Raw genomic sequence first — 20,698 nt, 5'->3', positions numbered from 1 at the left:
TAACTATATAATAACCCAGAATGGTAACATTAAAAATTCATGGAGCCATTCTCCAATCAAATGCTTACTTATCTACAGCAACTGTTTGAGAGCTACAAATAGTCTCTGATATTCACATGCATGTGTATCCCCAAGCAGCTGTATTCTCTTCCCTGTACTAATTGTGTCTCATTTGCAGTTGGACTATGCCCTGTATTTTCTTAAACACATATGGGAAGTAGAAGATGAAGGAAACACAGGGTACACAAAGCCTAGGATCTTGCTTCTGTAACTGACAGTCCTGCTCTAAATCTTTCCTTTTTGTCAATTAATCTGGGCCCTCACCTCTTGTGTATTTGAATGCTTCTGGAGGAATGACATTAAAAAGGTGATGAAAATTTGCAAGAGAAGGGACTTTATTATCTGGGATTTAAAAGAGACTAAGTAATAATATAAGTAATAATACTTGAGTTCCTTGGGGAAGAACTGGCAAATACAAGATTTTATTTGATACTTCATGTAGTTAAGCAAACTAGCATTTCCCAAAGTGTTTCTCAAGACACTGAACAAGATATTATTAGGTGGAGAAAAAGGGGTCCCAATGGCATGTAAGTACCGGAAGTTCTAAGGAAGCAAATAAATAGGTTTCTTTACTGCAATGCTTTCTCAGAACCTGTAGTCTGTAAATGTTCACAGGCATTTTCAGGGAGGGAAACATGTTAAACAGCATTAAACTGTGACCATGAACTCATCTTCTACAGGAACCCTCTTAGGACGTCTTTTCTGAGGAACATGACTTTTAGAAACATCAAACTTACTCTGCTGGGCTACTCAGAAAGCGAGAGATTTGGCTAATTTTTGTCAACCAACTTGTTTGACTTTTTCAGTTCCTAAACCATAGCATATATTTGTTATCTTTACACACACATTTACGTACATGTGAAAATTTTACATTTTATATTTTATATGGTATCTACAGGAAAAAATGTTCCTAAAGATTTTTATTTATTTATTCATGAGAGACACAGAAACAAAGGCAGAAACATAGGCAGAAGGAGAAGCAGGCCTGATCAGGGACTTGACCCCAGGACCCAGGGATCATGACCTGAGCATCCTGAGGCCTCTGTGCCAAAGGCAGATGTTCAATAATGTTGAATAATAAAAAAAATAATTTTATTTCAAGTTGCAACCTTTTCCACAGTCTTCATGAGCAAAGTAGAACTCTAAAAAGAAAATGGTTTCGTTTTGAAAACATGTTCTTGCAAATGATTTTTCATACAGTGTCAGAAAAAGGTAACTACATTTTATTCATCAAAAAGTCTTTTGAGGAAAGTTTGATTCAAGTCAAGAAATTTTACATGTAAAGAAAATTCTCATGAATTAATAAATTTAATTCAACGTTTGCATGTCAGTTTTGATTGGAGAACTGCTCACACCTTCGTTCTTTCAGCCTGCATTAATAATAGAGGCATCATTCATCAGATTAATCATAGCTCTGCAAAGACATAATTGCATGACACCAGCCACCTACCTTTCTTTCTCTTGCTGATTTCCTTTATCACTTCCATTGTTAATCAAAGCAAGTTCATCTAATAATGATGTAGATTCCTTTGTAAACTTCTCAAAAACCTACAATATGAGATTTTTGTTAACATATTAAGAATTATCCTAAAAGTTAATGTTTACGTAAGGATTGTCAGTTAAGATCAATAGAATCAGCCAGACAGAATTTCCTCTCCCTCTCTTGACGTCGCGTAGCACAATTTAACAACCAGAGCACAACTTAAAGGAAAAGACAAAATCCTCTCCCAGAACAATGAAGTTTCAATGGATAAGAAATTTTTTTAAATAGCATAACAAATTATTTTTATTCCTCAGATAAGTTTATTTTTTTTCTGTGTTTTGTGGAGAAACATCTGTGCCAGTAACAGTTTCAACTACATGAACATGATTTAGACCATTTTTAATCTTCCAATTCCAGTTACAGAACATTTCTTTATGTTTTCCTACCACCAATCCATAATGCTTGCATATACTAGTTTTATACAGAAGCATGTAGCATAAAAATAAATTAGTTATAACTTCAACATGGTTTCTTAAAATAATTTTTTAAAGATTCTATGTATGAGAGAGAGAATGCGTGCGCCCTCCCCCCCACACACACACAGTCGCGCGCATAAGCAAGGGGGAGGGGCACAGAGAGAAGCAGACACCCCACTGAGCAGGGATTCCCAACACAGGCTTGATCCCAGGACCCTGAGATCACATCCTGAGCAGAAGGTGTCCCGATTTCTTAAAATATTTCTAAAATGGGATTTGAGCAAGTCTGTTTATAATAAAGGAGTGACTCATTTGTCTGACATCAATGTCCAAATATGATAGAAATTGGTTATCCATTCTGAAATATCCAGAATTTATTATTTAATTATTTTATTAATTATTTAATCATCCAAATTTTATTATTCCTCAGTAAAATTAAGCTTATACAGTCAATTCCTGAACATCTTTTTGGGAAGCCAAAAGTTATACACAGATTTTCAACTCTGAAGAGGGTTAGTGCCCCCAACTTCCATGTCATTCAAGGATTAACTGCAATTTAAACTGAGTTTATTAGAAATTGTTCTTTTAATTCCCAGTAGTTCAATTAAACAATGCCACAGAGCATGCAGAGGAACTGACTTCAGCCAGGCCAAAAATACATTTTCAGAAATGAAAACCTTAACCTGTCAAACAGCTCTTCAACTCAACCTGATATCTAAATAACCTCTCTGAAAATTGAATATCAACTAGATTACCTCGCGGGAAATTATGCTACTCTGTCATTCTAATAAAACATTCACAATTTTGCCAAGTAATACTGCTACGAATGACAACAGCAAAAGCAAACACGAGTCTGACTCCAGAGTATTTGCATTCAAGTATTATGCTATCATGTGGTATGCATTCTATTTTATTTTTGTAACAAAATATAATCTACATGTTAGTTAAAATGATAAAGTTAACCAAAATGTCTTATTTGTATAATATTTTATTTCACTGTAATATACCAACCAGTCTCTTATTTAACCAGTCCATGTGATCATAGGTCAGACTCCCACCAAAATCTTCTGTCAACTGGCATGGTTCTATATAACGAGTCAATTTATTGGCAGACACTAAAATAACCTATAAAAGTAAAAAGAAAAGAACCATTTAGTAAGCCAATGTTAATGACAACTAAAAAGGAGGGAGAAGGTTAGAGATTTCATAAACTTGAAATTTACATATTAAGGTGATAATCTTTTATTGCCAGATTTTAAAAGATTTTAAATATAAATTATAGAATGACCTAAGAGATCACTAATACTAAATAAAATTTCAATAAAAATATACAGGAATATAAAAGAAAACATGCGTGAGAGAAAGATATTCAAATGGAAGTATTAATGCAAAAATGAGACATGGAAATTTTAATCCCCCTCACCTCAAAAAAAGATGTACTAGTAAAACAATGTGTTTAATGTGTCCGGCTGGAAAGAGCACCATTCACACCCTAACAATAACAAAAGCCAAATAATCTATAGAATTATAACTTTCATGGAACTTTCTCAGAAAGCCAAGGTCCCAGGAAAATTAACTAGTCTGAAAACGAAGACGAGAGCACCATACAGAGATACAGAGAATGGCGGAAGGGGAGGCTACAAAGTGGCATGAGCAAAGTTTTTGAGGATGATGGAACTCTTCTATATCTTAATTGTGGTGAAGGCTTTATAATTATATGTATTTGTCAAATATCATAAAACTACAGGCTAAAAGGGGTGAATTTTACTGTATATATATATTACTCCTCCATAAAGTGCACTTTTCTTAAAATGTAAAAAAAACACAAAGACAAAAACAAAAAGAACATAAGAAGAACTTATGGGCAAACCAGAGAAAGAAAGAAGGAAAAGAAAAATTCAGAAACATACCCAATATGCAAAGATGGATACATCCATTACCATATATGAAGTTATAAACACTAAATGAGGGGAAATTACCAAAACTGCAAATTGCTTTGCTGGGGAGGGGACAGGGGGGATAAATCATTTTGGTAGATACCAAAAAGATGATATCAAAAGTTCATGAAACTATCAAAGAAAAATGATCCTATCAAAATAATTGAACTTTGTAACAAACTGCTATTTATAATACATTAAGTACAAACTAAAAGGTAACGAATAATGAACTAAGTGACCTACTTAAGAAGTTGGGGTCAGGGGTTAGGAGGAGAACAACAAAATAAACCCAAAGAAGGGACGCCTGGGTGGCTCAGCGGCTGAGCACCTGCATTCGGCTCAGGGCGTGATCCTGGAGTCCCAGGATGGGATGGAGTCCCACATCGGGTTCCCTGCATGGAGCCTGCTTCCCTCTGCCTGTGTGTCTCTGTGTCTCTCATGAATAAATAAATAAAATCTTTTTAAAAATTAAAAAAATAAACCCAAAAAGAACAGAAGTGAAAAATAAATTAATAAAACCAAAAGCTGTTTCTCAAAAAAACTAAAATAAAATCGATAAATTTGAGACAATAAAGCAAGAAGAAAAGCACAAATAAATAACAGAGTGAAAAGAACACTACTACATTGACAGCGATGGTTTGAGATAATACAGCCACAGGACAATCTTGTATCAATAACTAGGCAAATTTAGAAGAAATGGACAAACTCCTATAAAAAATAATATATCAAAATTGACTAAAAAACAAAACACCTATAACCAGTGGAGTGAATCATTAGACTCTTTGCATTTCCAATAATCATACCATTAGTGATAATTTTAGTATTTCTATTCTGAGATCATTTGATGAGGAAGAAAGCAAATGATTAACGTAAGACATTCTAATTCTGTCGTTCCTGAGGTCCTTGAGAAAATGAAATTCTTGAAAAGGAAGATATGACAGGGAAAAAGTTACCCTTATGCTCTTCAATTTGAGTTGGAACTATCAGTTTAAACTCATGATGTATTTAATCTTAAATAAAAACACACACACTATTCACATAAACAAATCCTCTAGTTCTGACCACTGACAGGTTTAGAAAGGATGACCAGTTCTATAGAAATGCACACTTCTAGCTTCGAGACTGTCACCTCCAAATACTATTTCCCTCTAAGGGAATCAGGGTTCCTGAAAGAAATAGCCCATTCCAGGTCTTGGGGCTAGAAACCCTTATGATGAGCTTAGACCATCTCTTTCTCATCCAGATATCAAGAAAGGCATCGAAGACTATTAGGGTTGTGCCAAAGGTCTTGAAAAAGCTTCCAATAGTCAAAGTTGTAACAATGTGCATATCAATAAAAAAATAATGAATGCCATACTTTGAAACATTAAGTATGTTTAATTCAATGAGCTCATACTGAACATTCTCATGAATGAGCTCATAGAACATTCTTAAATTAAATCTACTAAATCCAGGCACTAAATATAAATGGCCAGTAGCACCACAAAAAAGATAACTATTATGAGTTTCATAATCAAGGAACACGTTACCACTAATAAATGACTGTAGAAAAAGAAAATTAAACGTGAATCTAATCAATTGTCACCCTCAATTTATAGAAATGCAGAAATTCAAAAAGGCAGAAGAATATGTTAAACTACAACACACATGCTTGCTGCAATGAAAAACTATAGGACAAACAACCTGGTCTCTTCAAGAAAAGAAATATCTAAGAGAAAAATTAATATTAAAAAGTTTTACTTAATGAATTACTATAGAATCACAGAACCAATACGAAGAGAATCACATATCCTTTTCAAGCTAGCATTAAATATTTAAAAACTTGACTACATATCAGGCCATAAAGAAAGCCTTGGTATTATTTCAAAGGAACTGATAATATTCTATCATCACAATGAAATTAAGATAGAAATCAATAATTAATAAAATCAGAAATCATTAACAAGATTTTAAGACCCTATCTACTTGGAAAGGGACCTCAACCAAACACAGTATGTCAACTCTATCTGGACTCATTCAAATCAATCAATCAATCACTCCATGTATATGCATAATTTATATATAAATTTTTAATATATATAAATTTTAGAAATAAAATTTAAACTACATCATATATAATTCAATCTTTCTATGACATTTATTAAATAATTATAAACTTGAAACTACCTGGCTCTTTGATATTAAGGAATAATAATAATATCGCTTATATTTTTTAAAAGAATCTTTATAAAAAAATTAAAGAATCTTTATGCTTTAGAGATACATAGTAAAATATTTACAAATAAAGTCAAATGTCTTCAATATACTTGACTATAATATCCCCAGTCTTCTTTAAAAGAAGTGGATAAGGGTAAAGCTGAGACAGGATGGACCATGGTTTAACAGTTGCTCTTTACTCTCTTTATTTGTAAATCATTTTTTTGTGTTATTTTTATTCTAAGATGCTTATTTTATTTAAAAAAAACTTAACATGTTTATTTTAAATTAGCTCTTATTGTTACCTAAACAGGAAAACAGTGAAAATTGAGATATGCCAAAATCTTGATAAGAGAAATTATATTAATTGCCATTTGGGTATATAGTTTGCTATTACTAAACTAACCAAAAATGTAATTTTAATTTCTGACAAGAAAAGATTTTTTTTAATTAATTTTATTGGTGTTCAATTTACCAACATACAGAATAACACCCAGTGCTCATCCCGTCAAGTGTACCCCTCAGTGCCCGTCACCCATTCACCCCCACCCCCCGCCCTCCTCCCCCTCCACCACCCCTACTTCATTTCCCAGAGTTAGAAGTCTTTATGTTCTGACTCCCTTTCTGATATTTCTCACACATTTCTTCTCCCTTCCCTTATATTCCCTTTCACTATTATTCATATTCCCCAAATGAATGAGAACATACACTGTTTGTCCTTCTCCGGTTACTGTGGCCAAGTTCAAAAAGGGTGTTGCCTGAGTTTTCCTCTGGGATTTTGATGGGATCTTGTCTCACATTTAGATCTTTCATCTATTTTGAGTTTATCTTTGTGTATGGTGCAAGAGAGTGGTCCAGTTTCATTCTTCTGCATGTGGATGTCCAATTTTCCCAGCACCATTTATTGAAGAGACTGTCATTCTTCCAGTGGATCGTCTTTCCTCCTTTATCGTATATTAGTTGACCATAAAGTTCAGGGTCCACTTCTGGGTTCTCTGTTCTGTTCCATTGATCTATATGTCTGTTTTTGTGCCAGTACCACACTGTCTTGATGAACACAGCTTTGTAGTACAACCTGAAATCTGGCATTGTGATGCCCCCAGATGTGGTTTTCTTTTTTAAAATTCCCCTGGGTGTTCGGGGTCTTTTTTGATTCCACACAAATCTTAAAATAATTTGTTCTAAGTCTCTAAAGAAAGTCCATGGTATTTTGATAGGGATTGCATTATACGTGTAAATTGCCCTGGGTAACACTGACATTTTCACAATATTAATTCTGCCAATCCATGAGCATGGAATATTTTTCCATCTCTTTGTGTCTTCCTCAATTTCTTTCAGAAGTGTTCTATAGTTTTTAGGGTATATTTTGAGACCCATTTGAATGGCAAATGGTTCTCCAACCTTTTATTTTCAGGTTGTAGGTGTCCTTCTGTCTAAAATGAGTCTCTTGTAGACAGCAAATAGATGGGTCCTGCTTTTTTATCCAGTCTGAAACCCTGCGCCTTTTGATGGGGTCATTCAGCCCATTCACGTTCAGAGTTACTATTGACAGATATGAGTTTAGTGTCATCATGATATCTATTTAGTCCTTGTTTTTGTGGATTGTTCCACTGAACTTCTTCTTAAAGGGGAGTTTTAAGAGTCCCCCTTAAAATTTCTTGCAGAGCTGGTTTGGAGGTCACATATTCTTTCAGTTCCTGCCTGTCTTGGAAGCTCTTTATCTCTCCTTCCATTTTGAATGAGAGCCTTGCTGGATAAAGTATTCTTGGTTGCATGTTCTTCTCATTTAGGACCCTGAATATATCCTGCCAGCCCTTTCTGGCCTGCCCCGTCTCTGTGGAGAGGTCTGCTGTTACCCTAATATTCCTCCCCATGAAAGTCAGGGACTTCTTGTCTCTTGCTGCTTTAAGGATCTTCTCTTTATCTTTGGAATTTGCAAGCTTCACTATTAAATGTCGAGGTGTTGAACGGTTTTTATTGATTTTAGGGGGGGATCTCTCTATTTCCTGGATCTGAATGCCTGTTTCCCTTCCCAGATTGGGAAAGTTTTCAGCTAGGATTTGTTCAAATACATATTCTGGCCCTCTGTCCCTTTCGGCGCCCTCGGGAACCCCAATTAAGCGTAGGTTTTTCTTCCTTAGGTTGTCATTAATTTCCCTTAATCTGTCTTCATGGTCCCTTAATTGTGTCTTTTTTCCTCAGTTTCCCTCTTTGCCAATAACTTGTCTTCTATGTCACTCACTCGTTCTTCCACCTCGTTAACCCTCGTCGTTAGGACTTCTAGTTTGGATTGCATCTCATTCAATTGATTTTTAATTTCTGCCTGATTGGATCTAAATTCTGCAGTCATGAAGTCTCGTGAGTCCTTAATGCTTTTTTCTAGAGCCACCAGTAGCTGTATAATAGTGCTTCTGAATTGGCTTTCTGACATTAAAGTGTAATCCAGATTTTGTAACTCTGTGGGAGAGAGGGCTGTTTCTGATTCTTTCTTTTGAGGTGAGGTTTTCCTTCTAGTCATTTTGCTCAGTGCAGAGTGGCCAAAAACAAGTTATATTGGAACACGGGGGAGTATCACTGGTCCGTCTAGCTGGTCTTCTGGGGGAGGGGCCTGCTGTGCTGATTCTCAGGTGTTAGCACTTGGGGGAGCTGCTCTGCCCCTGCCTGCTGCAGGGCTCAGCGGGGGTTGTTTACCCCGTGGGGCCCCAGGAGGAGCAGCCGCAGTTGCTATGGCAACTCTGGAAGCCTGGATTCAGCCTCTCGGTTCTCCGTCTGCAGGGCCTGGAGGCTCCGGGGCGGGGCCGCTGATCTGCTCAGCTCGGGGCAGGAGCGTCCTTGCTGTCCTGGGCCCTCCCGGCCTCTGCCTGTCCCGGGGGAGGCCGGGTCCTGGGCTGTGTCCCGGCGCCCTGTGCTCCGGGGCCTGCGCTGGTGGATTCGCGCTCCCGCCCTGCAGCGCCCTCCGCGGAGCTGCCGCCCGAGCCCCTCCGAGCTGCTCCGGCCCCGCCGTGCGCGCTGCAGCCCTTAGGGAGCTCGGAGCACTCCCCTGCGCTCGCAGGTGTCTGTGAGTGTCCCCGGGAGCCCGAGGGCATCCCCGCCCTCCTGGGTCCTGCTCTAACTCCCTGCTAGCCCCTTTCCGCCCGGGAAGGTTGGTGCAGCTCCTGCTCCTCCGGGACGGGGCTCTCCTGTCCTGGGGACACTCGCCCCGGCCTCAGCCCGGCTCCTCGTGGGGCCCCTCCCCCTCGGAGACCTTTTGTTTCTTTATTTCTTTTCCCCCGTCTTCCTACCTTGATAGAAGCGCGAACTTTTCTCACTGTAGCATTCCAGCTGGTCTCTCTTTACATCTCAGGCCGAATTCGTAAATTTTCAGGATGGTTTGAAGGTTATCTAGGTAATTTGGTGGGGACAGGCGACTTGGGGACCCTGCTCTTCCGCCATCTTGCCCCTCCCCCGAAAAGATTCTTTTAAAAAGAAAGATTTATATATATATATATGTATTTTAGGTTTTTAGTATTTTTATTACAAAGAATTATGAACACAGAAAAAAGTCAACAAAGTATTACAGTTAACTCCATACATTCCTATACCAGTTCTCTCTTTTAAAAGAAAGAAAGATTTTCTTTCATTTTCTTTCAGAAAGAAAATGCCCAGCCAGTTTATCAGTGAGTTTTAAAAATCAAAGAACAGATCATTTCAATTTTAAATAAATGCTTCCAGGGAGGAGAATTGCAGGGACCACTCCCAACTCATTTTGAGACTAGCATAACATTGATGATACCCAAGGACAATTTGAGAAAAGAAAAGACCATACAACTTTCAAATATCAATTATTAGCCAGTATCAAGCAAGGTTATGGAGCAGTGAAAATTTTATACAAGTGGATATAGAAATTAGAATGCTTTTTGGGAAAGCAGTTTGACATTGTCATGAAATTTGAACATTTCTATATCCTATGCCTGGATAATTGCAAACAGAGAACACCTCATACATATTTTATCAGGAGACATGTACAAGAATATTTGTAGCATATCACCCATAATGGCCAAAGAATGGAAACAACCCAAATGTCCATGAACAGGAGAATAAGTCTATTGTTTTTATTCACACAGAATAATACTCAGCAATGAGAATGAATCAACCATATCCACTGCAAGAATATGCTCGAACTTTCGACATGTAATGAATGAGAAAAAGCAGGTCATTGAACATTAAAATCGTTACCGCTTATAAAAAGCTGAAAAATAAGTGAAACTAAATACAGTATTTAGTAATAAATAATATCTTTAAATGGCAACTCTACAGATTTAAATATAAAAAATAAAAGATAAACACTCCCTATTTTCTTCTAAAGATTTTGTCTTTACATTTAAGTTTTTAATACGCACACACACACACACAGAGAACAAGACCATGAACAAAGGACAGATAACAATATAATGAAGTTACCTTTATTTCAAGGTATCAATATTTGGGTTCCTAGGTTGAGTCATGGGTATCCAAGTGTTTGTTTTAGTATTAAGTTTTGTGTATACATACATTTTTTAAGAATATGTACCATGTACGATATTAAAACATTGCAAACAAAAAGAATCAAGAGAAGAAGGGAACAACTAACAGAAGGAGCACAATGAGATATCAAGCACCAACTGAAGAAAGTCACCTACTGAGGCAGCACACAGGTTACAGGGAAAACAAAGGAAAATCTAGAGAGGGCAGTAACAGGAAAGCTCAGGGAGTTTATATGCCTTTCTCTCCCCCCGCCCCCCCTCCAACCCCACCCCCGCTTAAAAAGTAAGATATAGATCATCAAATTACATTTTTGGTTCATTTAGTAACAGCACACTATATTCTGCCAAAATGGCAATTAATGTAATCTCTCTTGTCAAGAGTTTGGTGTATCTCTATTTTCACTGTTTTCCTATTTAGGTAATGGTAAGAGCTAATTTAAAATAAACATCTTAATTTTTTTAAATAAAATAATCATCTTAGGATAAAAAGAACACAAAAAATGTTATTCTCTTATTGAAAAACTTGTCACTGACAGTCCAACGCAGCTTCCTTAGACTAGTTCTCAGAGGCAGGCATGATGTTAAACAGTAACTGTAATAAGTGGACGTGGGCCACAGGAACTGTCTCATCCAATAAGTCCTTCTGGACCTAGGCAGATGCTTCTATATGTCAAGATTAAACACAGCTCCCAGGGAGGGTCTTTTCCTATCTCCAAAGTGCCTGGCAATCTATTAACTAGATACATACCAACAATAAAACAGAAACATGTATTTACTCTATGAGGAAATAAACTACTTTGCTAAATGGAGCACCAATTCACATCTGAAAAGATACTTCCAGAACACTCTCCCCTGAAAAGAAAACTGAATAGAAAACATAACAAATGTAAAATATAATGGATAGTCTCTCTGCTCTTCTATTGAGCCTTATTTGGCACAGTAATCTATTTAAACACAAAGAATTTCTTTAGAAAAATCCCCTCTATCATGTCCCTTACATTATAATTTAACCTTTAATCATGTGATTCATTTGTTCTACATTCATTATTTAATAGGAGTTAAATTTATTTATTAGAAGTATTATTTATTAGAAGCTATGTGTTATAGCCCTGGGAATAGAAGGATAAATAAGATATGTTTCTACAAAGGAAATGAGCTTTTTATTTCTGCAGTATTCCAGAGAGAGTTGTGCAATGCTTTCATAAAAAGAAGTAGATTAAAGTTTTCTTGTTTATTTCTACAGCCTTTGTTTAAAATACTCTACACAAATCTAAATGTTGTTGTCTCTTTGTTGTAATAGCATAAGAGGACAAAGGTTTTATTAGAATATGCCAAATGATTTCCAGATTCCTTTCTTAAGTTAAACACCATTATAATTGGAAGGACACTGAGCTAGAAGCCAATCACTCCAGGTTTGTGCCCTAGCTCTGCCATAAATTAAATGACTTGTAAAAAGCCAACCTAAAGGAACTCACTCACTGTAGGCTTATTTCCCAAAACTGCCAAAGGCGGCAACTGTATTAAACTATTTACGATGTCTCTTTAAGCTCTTAAGAGGATTCTAATGAGTTGCCATCCTATACATTTAATCTGGGCCATTCTCTCTAATATATGATCTATCTTGCTCAATGACTTTCTACACAAACTGATTAGTACCACAAAAAAAATGTAAAATAAATATTATAAATAAGAATGTAGAAATACATATTTTGTAGTACCTATATACATTAAAGTCATTGGTAACAGATTTCAAGTTTAATAACCCAAAGGGTAAATTGGCAATTATTCAGTTATATGTAGCAAAAGTTTATTTGCATCCAAGTATTTCTCTTAAAATCTTTATTCCTAAAATCAACTTAAATGCAAATAGTAAAGATTTATTCTTTTAATACATAAAATATATTTAAAAATATACTATCTCTTGGAAAATATAATTCATAAAGAAAAAAGTTAGCTAGATTTCTATTACATTTTTCCTATGCAAAACAGACATAAACAAGGGAATATAGCACAATTATAGAGACCTGCATAAAATTCATTTTCTCTATCATTAGAAAATATTTTATAAAATCTATATTATAACTCACTGATGGCTCTTAAAAGTGAAAATAGATCTACTGTGTAGATATACAGAACTGTAGCAACACCAAAGATATCACAAATCTAAATAACATATGTTAAAAAAAAAGTTTAAACAAAACTGAAAATTACAACCATTTAAAATTAGTAACTGTAGGGCAGCCCCAGTGGCTCAGCGGTTTAGCGCCGCCTTCAGCCTAGGGCCTGATCCTGGAGACCCGGGATCAAGTCCCATATCAGGCTCTCTGCATGGAACCTGCTTCTCCCTCTGCCTGTGTCTCTGCCTCTCTCTCTCTCTCTCATGAATAAATAAATAAAATCTTTAAAAAAATTAGTAACTTTACTGTGATAAAATATGTTTCCACTGTAATAACTTCACCTTTACTTAAGAGGGTGAGACGTGCAGAGGAAGCTGGCAAAACACCAATCACTGATTCCATTTTATCAGATAATGTTCAGAAAGAATTAAGGAAGAAAAATGAAGAAGAGTTTGCAGTAATAGGAAAGAATCTTACTGTATGAAATGCCAAATATCTATGCATGATCTTTCTGAAGTGAGTCAGGAGTAGCATCCATCAAAGTAAAGAAAAGCCCTCCTCCCAGGGCATAGCATAAGCACATTGTTTACAGAGGTAAGTGTCCACCTGCCTTTGGAAAGCGACACCACTGGCCAGAACATAGCATATATGTAACAACCATTTCTAAAATGACAAACCAAGTTTCAATGAACAAACAAACAACTCCACTCCACTCCAGTGCTGGCAAGTATCACAGAAAAACGTGATTTCACGAAAAGAGCAAAATAAATACACAGGTATAAGAAAAACTAGAGCACTAAGAAAGGAACCTGTGTAGAGACAGAGATTTCTGCAAGTTAGAAAAGCACACACTAGAAAGTAAATCAGATAAGAAACACATTAGAAAGTAAAAAATCTACATTTCAGAGAGAGAGAGAGAGCGCGCGCGAGCTGATACATATCAGATTCAATGTGGTGAAACAAATTTGGAATCCCACACTAGGTGATTTTCTCCGAACTATTCATGACAGCTTCACAAGTTACAAGATATGGTAAGATTTCTTATATTCACCACTAAAACAGCAAACCTTTTTTTTTATATAAAGATTTTATTTATTTATTCATGAGAGACACAGAGACAGAGAGAGGCAGAGACACAGGCAGAGGGAGAAGCAGGCTCCCTGTGGGGAGCCTGGTGCACAACTCCATCCCAGGACCCAGGAGATCATGATCTGAATCAAAGGTTCAGACACAAATGTGTATCACTGAATTAGAATTTTAGATTAGAATTAGATTTTTATCATCTCCTGCAGAACTTTCATACACACACACACACACACACACACACACAAACAGTGTCACTTATTCTAATCAAGTGATTTTTAGGAAAACTATATTCTAGCTTAAAAGCAAATCTCCTTAAAAATCAAACAAGTCCTAACCTGTGGAAAAGATGGTACCCTAAACTCAAGATGTCATTTCTTAAAAAAAAAAAAAATTAAACAATTATTTTCCTAAAGTACTGAACATTTCTTTAGACTAGTTGACTGACAACATTTCCCAAAAAGTTATGAAAACCTCATGAACACTGTCCATAGCATTGTATTATATTTTATCCTTTTTTCCAGAGTAAAATATAGAAATAATATACAATGAATTGTTTTAATTTTTAAGAATTTACTAAATTATTAATATTTTTAAAAACTGAGTTAAAATGAACTTCATTAAACCATCCTAAATACTACTACATACTAAAGTAAAAAGACCAATTTTGACTTTTACCATCTAAAAACTGGCATTCATGATCTTTCATTTTAAAATAGTTATTTAAGGGGCACACACGGGTGGCTTAGTCAGTTAAGTGTCTGACTCTTGGTTTTGGCTCAGATCCTTGTCTAAAGGTTGTGAGAACAAAGCCCCACATCAGGCTCTGCACTAGGCACAGGGTATGCTTGAGATTCTTTCCCCCTCTGCTCCTTCCCCTGCTCTCTCTTAAATAAAATCTTTCAAGCAGTTATGTAGGATACAGAGTTATCATATATCACTTATAAAATTATCTACTTTCATATATGTGCTGCCGAAGCGAGCACTAAAATTATCTACTTTCATATTCAATTTAACCTATAAGTTATGATGCAAATGGTATTATATCTTCAGAAACAGAGAAGGTAATTATTTTCATAACCTAATCTTTACAATTTCAACTTTTATACTTTAAAAAAATCAGCTGGCTTGGGGCACCTGTGTGGCTCAATAGGTTAAGCATCCAAAGCAGGTCATAATTTCAGGGTTATAAGCCTGAGCCCCACACGGGTGTCGAACTTGCTTAAGATTCTTCCACTCCCTTTGCCCCTCCCCATCCCTCTTTAAAAAAGAATAAAAATCAACCAGTTTATTTTTATTATTTTTACATTTTATTTATTTTACATTTCTTTTTAAGCAACAATAAATGAGAAAAGGCCTGTAAAAATCTGGCCTGGTTGACACTTTGAAAGTATAGACAGTGTTTTACTGTTCATAAATGAAAGTTCAAATTTCATTTAATCCCACTATATACTACCTTTTTCACCATAATTTTTAAAGTACTAAAGATATCATCATATGCTAAATAATAATTTTAATGATACTAGATTCATGTATCAGAAAATCTATCTCAATCTTAGGAATGAGCAGAAGATATTATTCTTTCCTGCAGTGCTGGGCCTGTACCTTTGACTGACTTCCCAGAGACTAACCAGGGACAGGGGTCAACTTACAGATTTTATTCAGAAAAAAATGCAAATAATTTATGATCTGTGAAACTGATCAATTTCTGAAATGTCTACTGAAATAACAGATAAATTTGAAGGACATTAACCAATTCTATATCAACTTGGCAATCTTCTATAAAAATCTTAAACTCCTCAAAAGCTCTTTGAAGAATACCTCACAAATTACTAATAACCTCATTAGATAATGGACTACATATGTTTATGTTTATTGTATATCTGCAGAAGAGTCATGTTTTTACCCCTATGAAAATCATACTTTAATATATGCTTTATTTATTCAAGATTGTGAGAGGTCCTATTGATTTTTATCTAATTTAATTTCTAAATAATTTTGTATTATTTTCAACTACCCATTTCCATGAATATTCTAATATGTATAAAAACCATTAAATTCCTGAAGAAAAGATTAATCAGTTACAACCAAAGTAGCTATCATTTTAAGCAGGAATCTAAACTTTAGATCTATCTGCAAAGAAATCTGAGACAGAAAACAAGCACAAAGGGAGCCAGAATATGACAGTGGAACTATAAAAAGTTAGATGAAAAAGATCACTATCTACAAAAGTTTTCAAACTTTTGCCAAGTCCTTTCAAAGGAAATAAAAACCATAAAAACTTTTTAATAGTAAATACTTTTTTTCCTTTATTTTGTATATGTTAAAGAGGTTAAGATAAGAAATTAAATGACTAAAGCACAGTATTTTATTAAGTAGCACATATCATTGCTCAGCTAGTTTGAAGAGAAAGATACTGGCCATATAATCTTTTTTTTTTTAAAGATATTATTTGAGAGAGCAAGCGCATAAGCAGGGCAGGAGGGGCAGAGAGAGAGGGAGAAGCAGACTCCCCACTGAGCAGAGAGCCCAACATGGGGCTACTAAATCCCAGGACCCCGGGATCAGGACCTAGGCTGAAAGCAGACACTTAACTAAATGAGCAACCCAAGAGCCCCACCATACAGTCTTTAATCAAACATTTGTGAAGATTTTCTTTAGTCTAAAATCTAACTTACAGAAAGATTCAGGAGCACCTTGGTGACTCAGTGGTTGAGCATCTGCCTTTGGCTCAGGTCACGATCCCGGGGTCCTGGGATCAAGTCCCACATGGGCTCCCTGCAGGGAGCCTGCTTCTCCCTCTGGCTATGTCTCCTCCTCTCTCTGTTTCTCTTATGAATAAATAAAATCATTAAAAAAAAAGATTCAAAATTTGTTTCTCCTTTATTGTCACTATTCCATCTGTGACTATAATACTTATCTTTTCCTAATAAAACATTCCCAAAGAATCTAACACTGAACCTCTCACTCTGTAGGCACTCAGATGTTTAGTTTTTCTTTTACTTAATGGCAAGAATGTGTGTGTAAGATGTGAATTAAAAAAGTATCTTTGGGGCAGCCCCGGTGGCTTGGTGGTTTACAGCCACCTTCGGCCCAGGGCTTGATCCTGGAGACCCAGGATCGACTCCCACATCAGGCTCCCTGCATGGAGCCTGCTTCTCTGTCTGCCTGTGTCTCTGCCATTCTCTCTCTCTCTCTGTGACTCTAATAAATAAATAAATCTTTTAAAAAAAAAAAAGTATCTTTGTATGTCTTTGCGTGCTTAGTACAGATTCATGTGTGTATATGTGTTTATATACATATTATTTCAATGTTTATGTCTGTTTGTATCTTCCAGCTGGGGAATATTTTTTTTTTCACTAAGGGAAGACTGTTTTCTGCAAAAACTGGAAAGAAGTCATAATAGATGGAACCAGAGGTGCTCCTGACAGAGGAACACGAAGGATGTCTTTGGTCTTGGGCTCTTAACATTATTAGTATGGCCTCAAAAACAAAACAAAGCAAAAACCCAGAATCAAATGCAGTATTAAGAAGAGATAAGAGAAGAAAACAATTTAGGCCAGTAAATAACACTTTTACTCTCATAAATAACAATAAAGAATAAGATAGAGATCCTTTTGATTATTAGTCTCCCAATTTAAGGATAAGATTAATACCAGTACTACTTCAGTTTTATCTTGTCATTTGATAGACTATAGATACTATCATCTAACCAACAAAAGCTTTCAAAGCTACCAGGTAAAGGCTGCTGAAGGACAAAAGTACATAAATCTCTGCATTGCTAAAAGGGAAACTGGTCAAGTAGATACTTATTTCAGAGATAAGACAATATATAAGGAAATATTTAGGTGAGCAATGAGAGAAGAGTATTCAAAAGCTAATGAAAAACATTAGAGGAGTGAACAGGAATAAGTCATCTAGAAAAAAAATTAGGAAAAGTGATGAGCAAGGAAATGTGAAGTCATGTGGGAAGAACAAGGTGTCACTAAAACAACTACTATTTGTTTACTTGATGAATACTGTCAACAGCTGGTAATAAATCTTTCTTCTGGATAAGTCTATGAAGTAAAACATACTCTTGCTTATAGGAACACCAGTACTTATAACAAAATCATACTTTAAAAATATTTAGAACATAGAGTTGCTTGGGTGGCTCAGTTGGTTAAGCGGCTGCCTTCGGCTCAGGTCACGATCCCGGGGTCCTGGGATGGAGCCCTGCATCAGGCTTCCTGCTCAGCAGAGTCTACTACTCCCTCTGTCTTTGCCCCTCCCCCCAGTTCACGCACTCTCTCTCACCTCTCTGTCAAATAAAATCTTTAAAAAAATATTTAGAATATATACAAAAACACAAGCTTAATTACAACACCCCAAATGATCCAAATTAATACCAAGGAAAATCATTTTTAATTAAACATCTATGTTGAATTTAATTATACACAGCTCTAGGTAGCCTATAACTGCTATGTTGAACTGCACCCCATAGCTGAATGTTTGGCAGTACATTAGCCAGCATCTGAAATTACTCTCATCTCATCAGCGTTTTAGGCTTTATCATATGTGCCTAGTGTTTGCTTAAATTGGGAAAATATTCTAGCTGAATCTCTTCCATGTCTAAAAGAAAACAATAGAGTGATATAAGAAACTTTCACAGTTGAGTTTTAAACATCAATCTATGACATCAGACCTAAGCAGACAGGAATCCTACCTTCTATCTTATCCTCTAAGATGCAAGGTGTTTGGTCACTATGAATTCACACAGCATGAGACCCAACAAAATACAACATTTCTGAGCAGAGTCCTATGCTTAAGCAGGATGTGACAGGCTCTTCATAAAAGGGATCTTTTCTCCTACTGAGTGTTCGCAGATTTAATTTCTACACCACTGGCCTCTGCTCACTTTGCATTGTCTCAGAGCAACATTTCCTGTGTGCCCCTGGCATGAACAGCAGACCTCCCTACTGGTCTGAAGTACTCACTCACCATGGCAACATTCAGGCCTCCAGCTGGCAAACTTCACACTCTACCCTCACTATACTTCTGTTTCTCCTCCCTGGGAGGAGTTTCCCATTAAACTATCCCCATTAAACTTCCCACTACTCTCCTCCAGTTTCCCATTAAACTATCGGGGTAATATTTTTCCTAATGGAATCCAGCAACCCCGGCTGCCTTCCCCACAATGCTGACACACCTTTCCACTACACCTACATCACAGTCAAGTTAACCAATGACAAAAGTGTGTAAGATAAAAGCAGGGGGAAAAAATGCAACTAGCTGTTGCTTAGGATGTAGAAAGCTGGAAAGAACACTGCTCCAACTCCTACAACACCACCACACCAAAATGATGCAAGTTATCCTGGACCCCATGAGATTTAAGTTAACAGGAAAACCAACTAAACTGAAATCTAAGGATACACTTGCAAAGAAAAGATGGGGCTGGAGCACTTGCTTATCTGGGGAAAATGCCAGACAGGATACAAGCCAGGTAAAATTCAGCTAACATTCCTAATAAATTGCTAAAGGGCAAATGTGAACTAACGCGAAAGTACAGAACACCTGGGAAGCACGGACACAAGAAGAATTCGAAGTCACCAGTGGGCTCTTCTCCACAGACCTCCTGGGAATCATGACAAAGAGTGGGACAGTAAAGGTAAGAAACTTAAAAACAGCCTCTCTCAGAGTACAGGCCTGGGGGAAGTAAAACAGCCTCCACTGTAAAGACATGAAGCTGAATAATGGCCCAGATTCTTCACTCTATCTCCTCTAGGGAACAAAAACCTTCACAGGCTGAGGGAAAAGCAGCAAACCCAGATGACCTTGGAGCACAAACACAGCCCCACTGCAGCTGGAGGGAAGGACAAGAAACATCCTGTATCCTAGTGGAAACAGGAATATCTGATGAACCCAAGCTATCACAGGCCTCCTAAACCTGGGGAAAGGGCCCTATTCCCTAGACCCAGAGTCACAAAGCCTGGCTCAGACTGAGGCCAAACCAGAACAGAAAAACGCCTCTGGCAAACACTGAGTAACAAGGAACAGCAGTCTTTCACTAATGGAGCATCAATATTGCAAAGACAGGCTTTTTCTGAGGCAAGGTAGAAAAGAAAGACCTAAACTGAGAGTGGGATAAACACTGAAAAAAAAAGTCTCTGGCAAAGCAGCACCATCAACAACAAACAGAGGAACAGTTCTAGAGGAATGTGAAACCTGTGGTGCACTGAGGAAAATAATAACAACAACAAATGCAAAGTAATTCAACTCCTGGCTAGGCTAATTCTCCTGCCCCACTAGCAAAAACCAAGATGGGCCCATATTGTAGGCACAATACTATTTACCTCAGTTTTTGCTATCCTAAACAAGATACCCAACATGCAACAAAAAATAACATGGCATACAAAAAGCAAGAAAGAAAACAACCCACTATCATTAAACAAGGCAAATGACATTAACTAGAATAAGACCCAGAGAGTGGAACTATCAGGTAGGGAATTTAAGATAACAATAACACATGCTAAAGGTTCTTACAGAAAAATACAAGACAACATGAAAGAAAAGAGGGAATTTCAGCCAAGAGATAGAAACTACAAGGAAGAATCAAATAGAAATGCTACAAACCAAAAACATGGCAATGTAGAGTGAGTTTACAACAAATGGTCATCAACAAACTCAACAAAGAAACACAGTAAACTTGAAAATGGATCAAGAGAAAATATCCAAACTAAAACACAAAGAGATAAAATACATGAGGAAAAATAAATAAAACAAACAACCCAGAATGGTAAGAAAGTTTCAAGTGGTCTAACACACATACAACTAGAATTCTAGAAGAAAAAAAAAAAAAATGGGG

General features: G+C 36.5%; 1 protein-coding gene across 2 annotated transcripts in view; it reads right to left on the bottom strand.

Moving 5' to 3' along the window:
- Window positions 1-20,698, bottom strand: part of SESTD1 (SEC14 and spectrin domain containing 1) — a 138,892-nt gene that overhangs the window by 47,244 nt on the left and 70,950 nt on the right. For both annotated transcript variants that reach the window (XM_055308072.1, XM_055308071.1), the window contains exons 6-7: window positions 3,031-3,144; window positions 1,511-1,608 (exon numbers count right to left, since the gene is read on the bottom strand). In XM_055308072.1, coding sequence (XP_055164047.1) covers window positions 1,511-1,608; window positions 3,031-3,144 — 212 coding nt within the window. The remainder of the gene's footprint in view (window positions 1-1,510; window positions 1,609-3,030; window positions 3,145-20,698) is intronic.

The sequence above is a fragment of the Nyctereutes procyonoides genome, unplaced genomic scaffold, assembly GCF_905146905.1.
Source record: "Nyctereutes procyonoides isolate TBG_1078 unplaced genomic scaffold, NYPRO_anot_genome, whole genome shotgun sequence".
NCBI lineage: Eukaryota > Metazoa > Chordata > Mammalia > Carnivora > Canidae > Nyctereutes > Nyctereutes procyonoides.
Note: the sequence above shows the minus strand (reverse complement) of the source record. Positions and strands in the feature narration are given on the sequence as shown.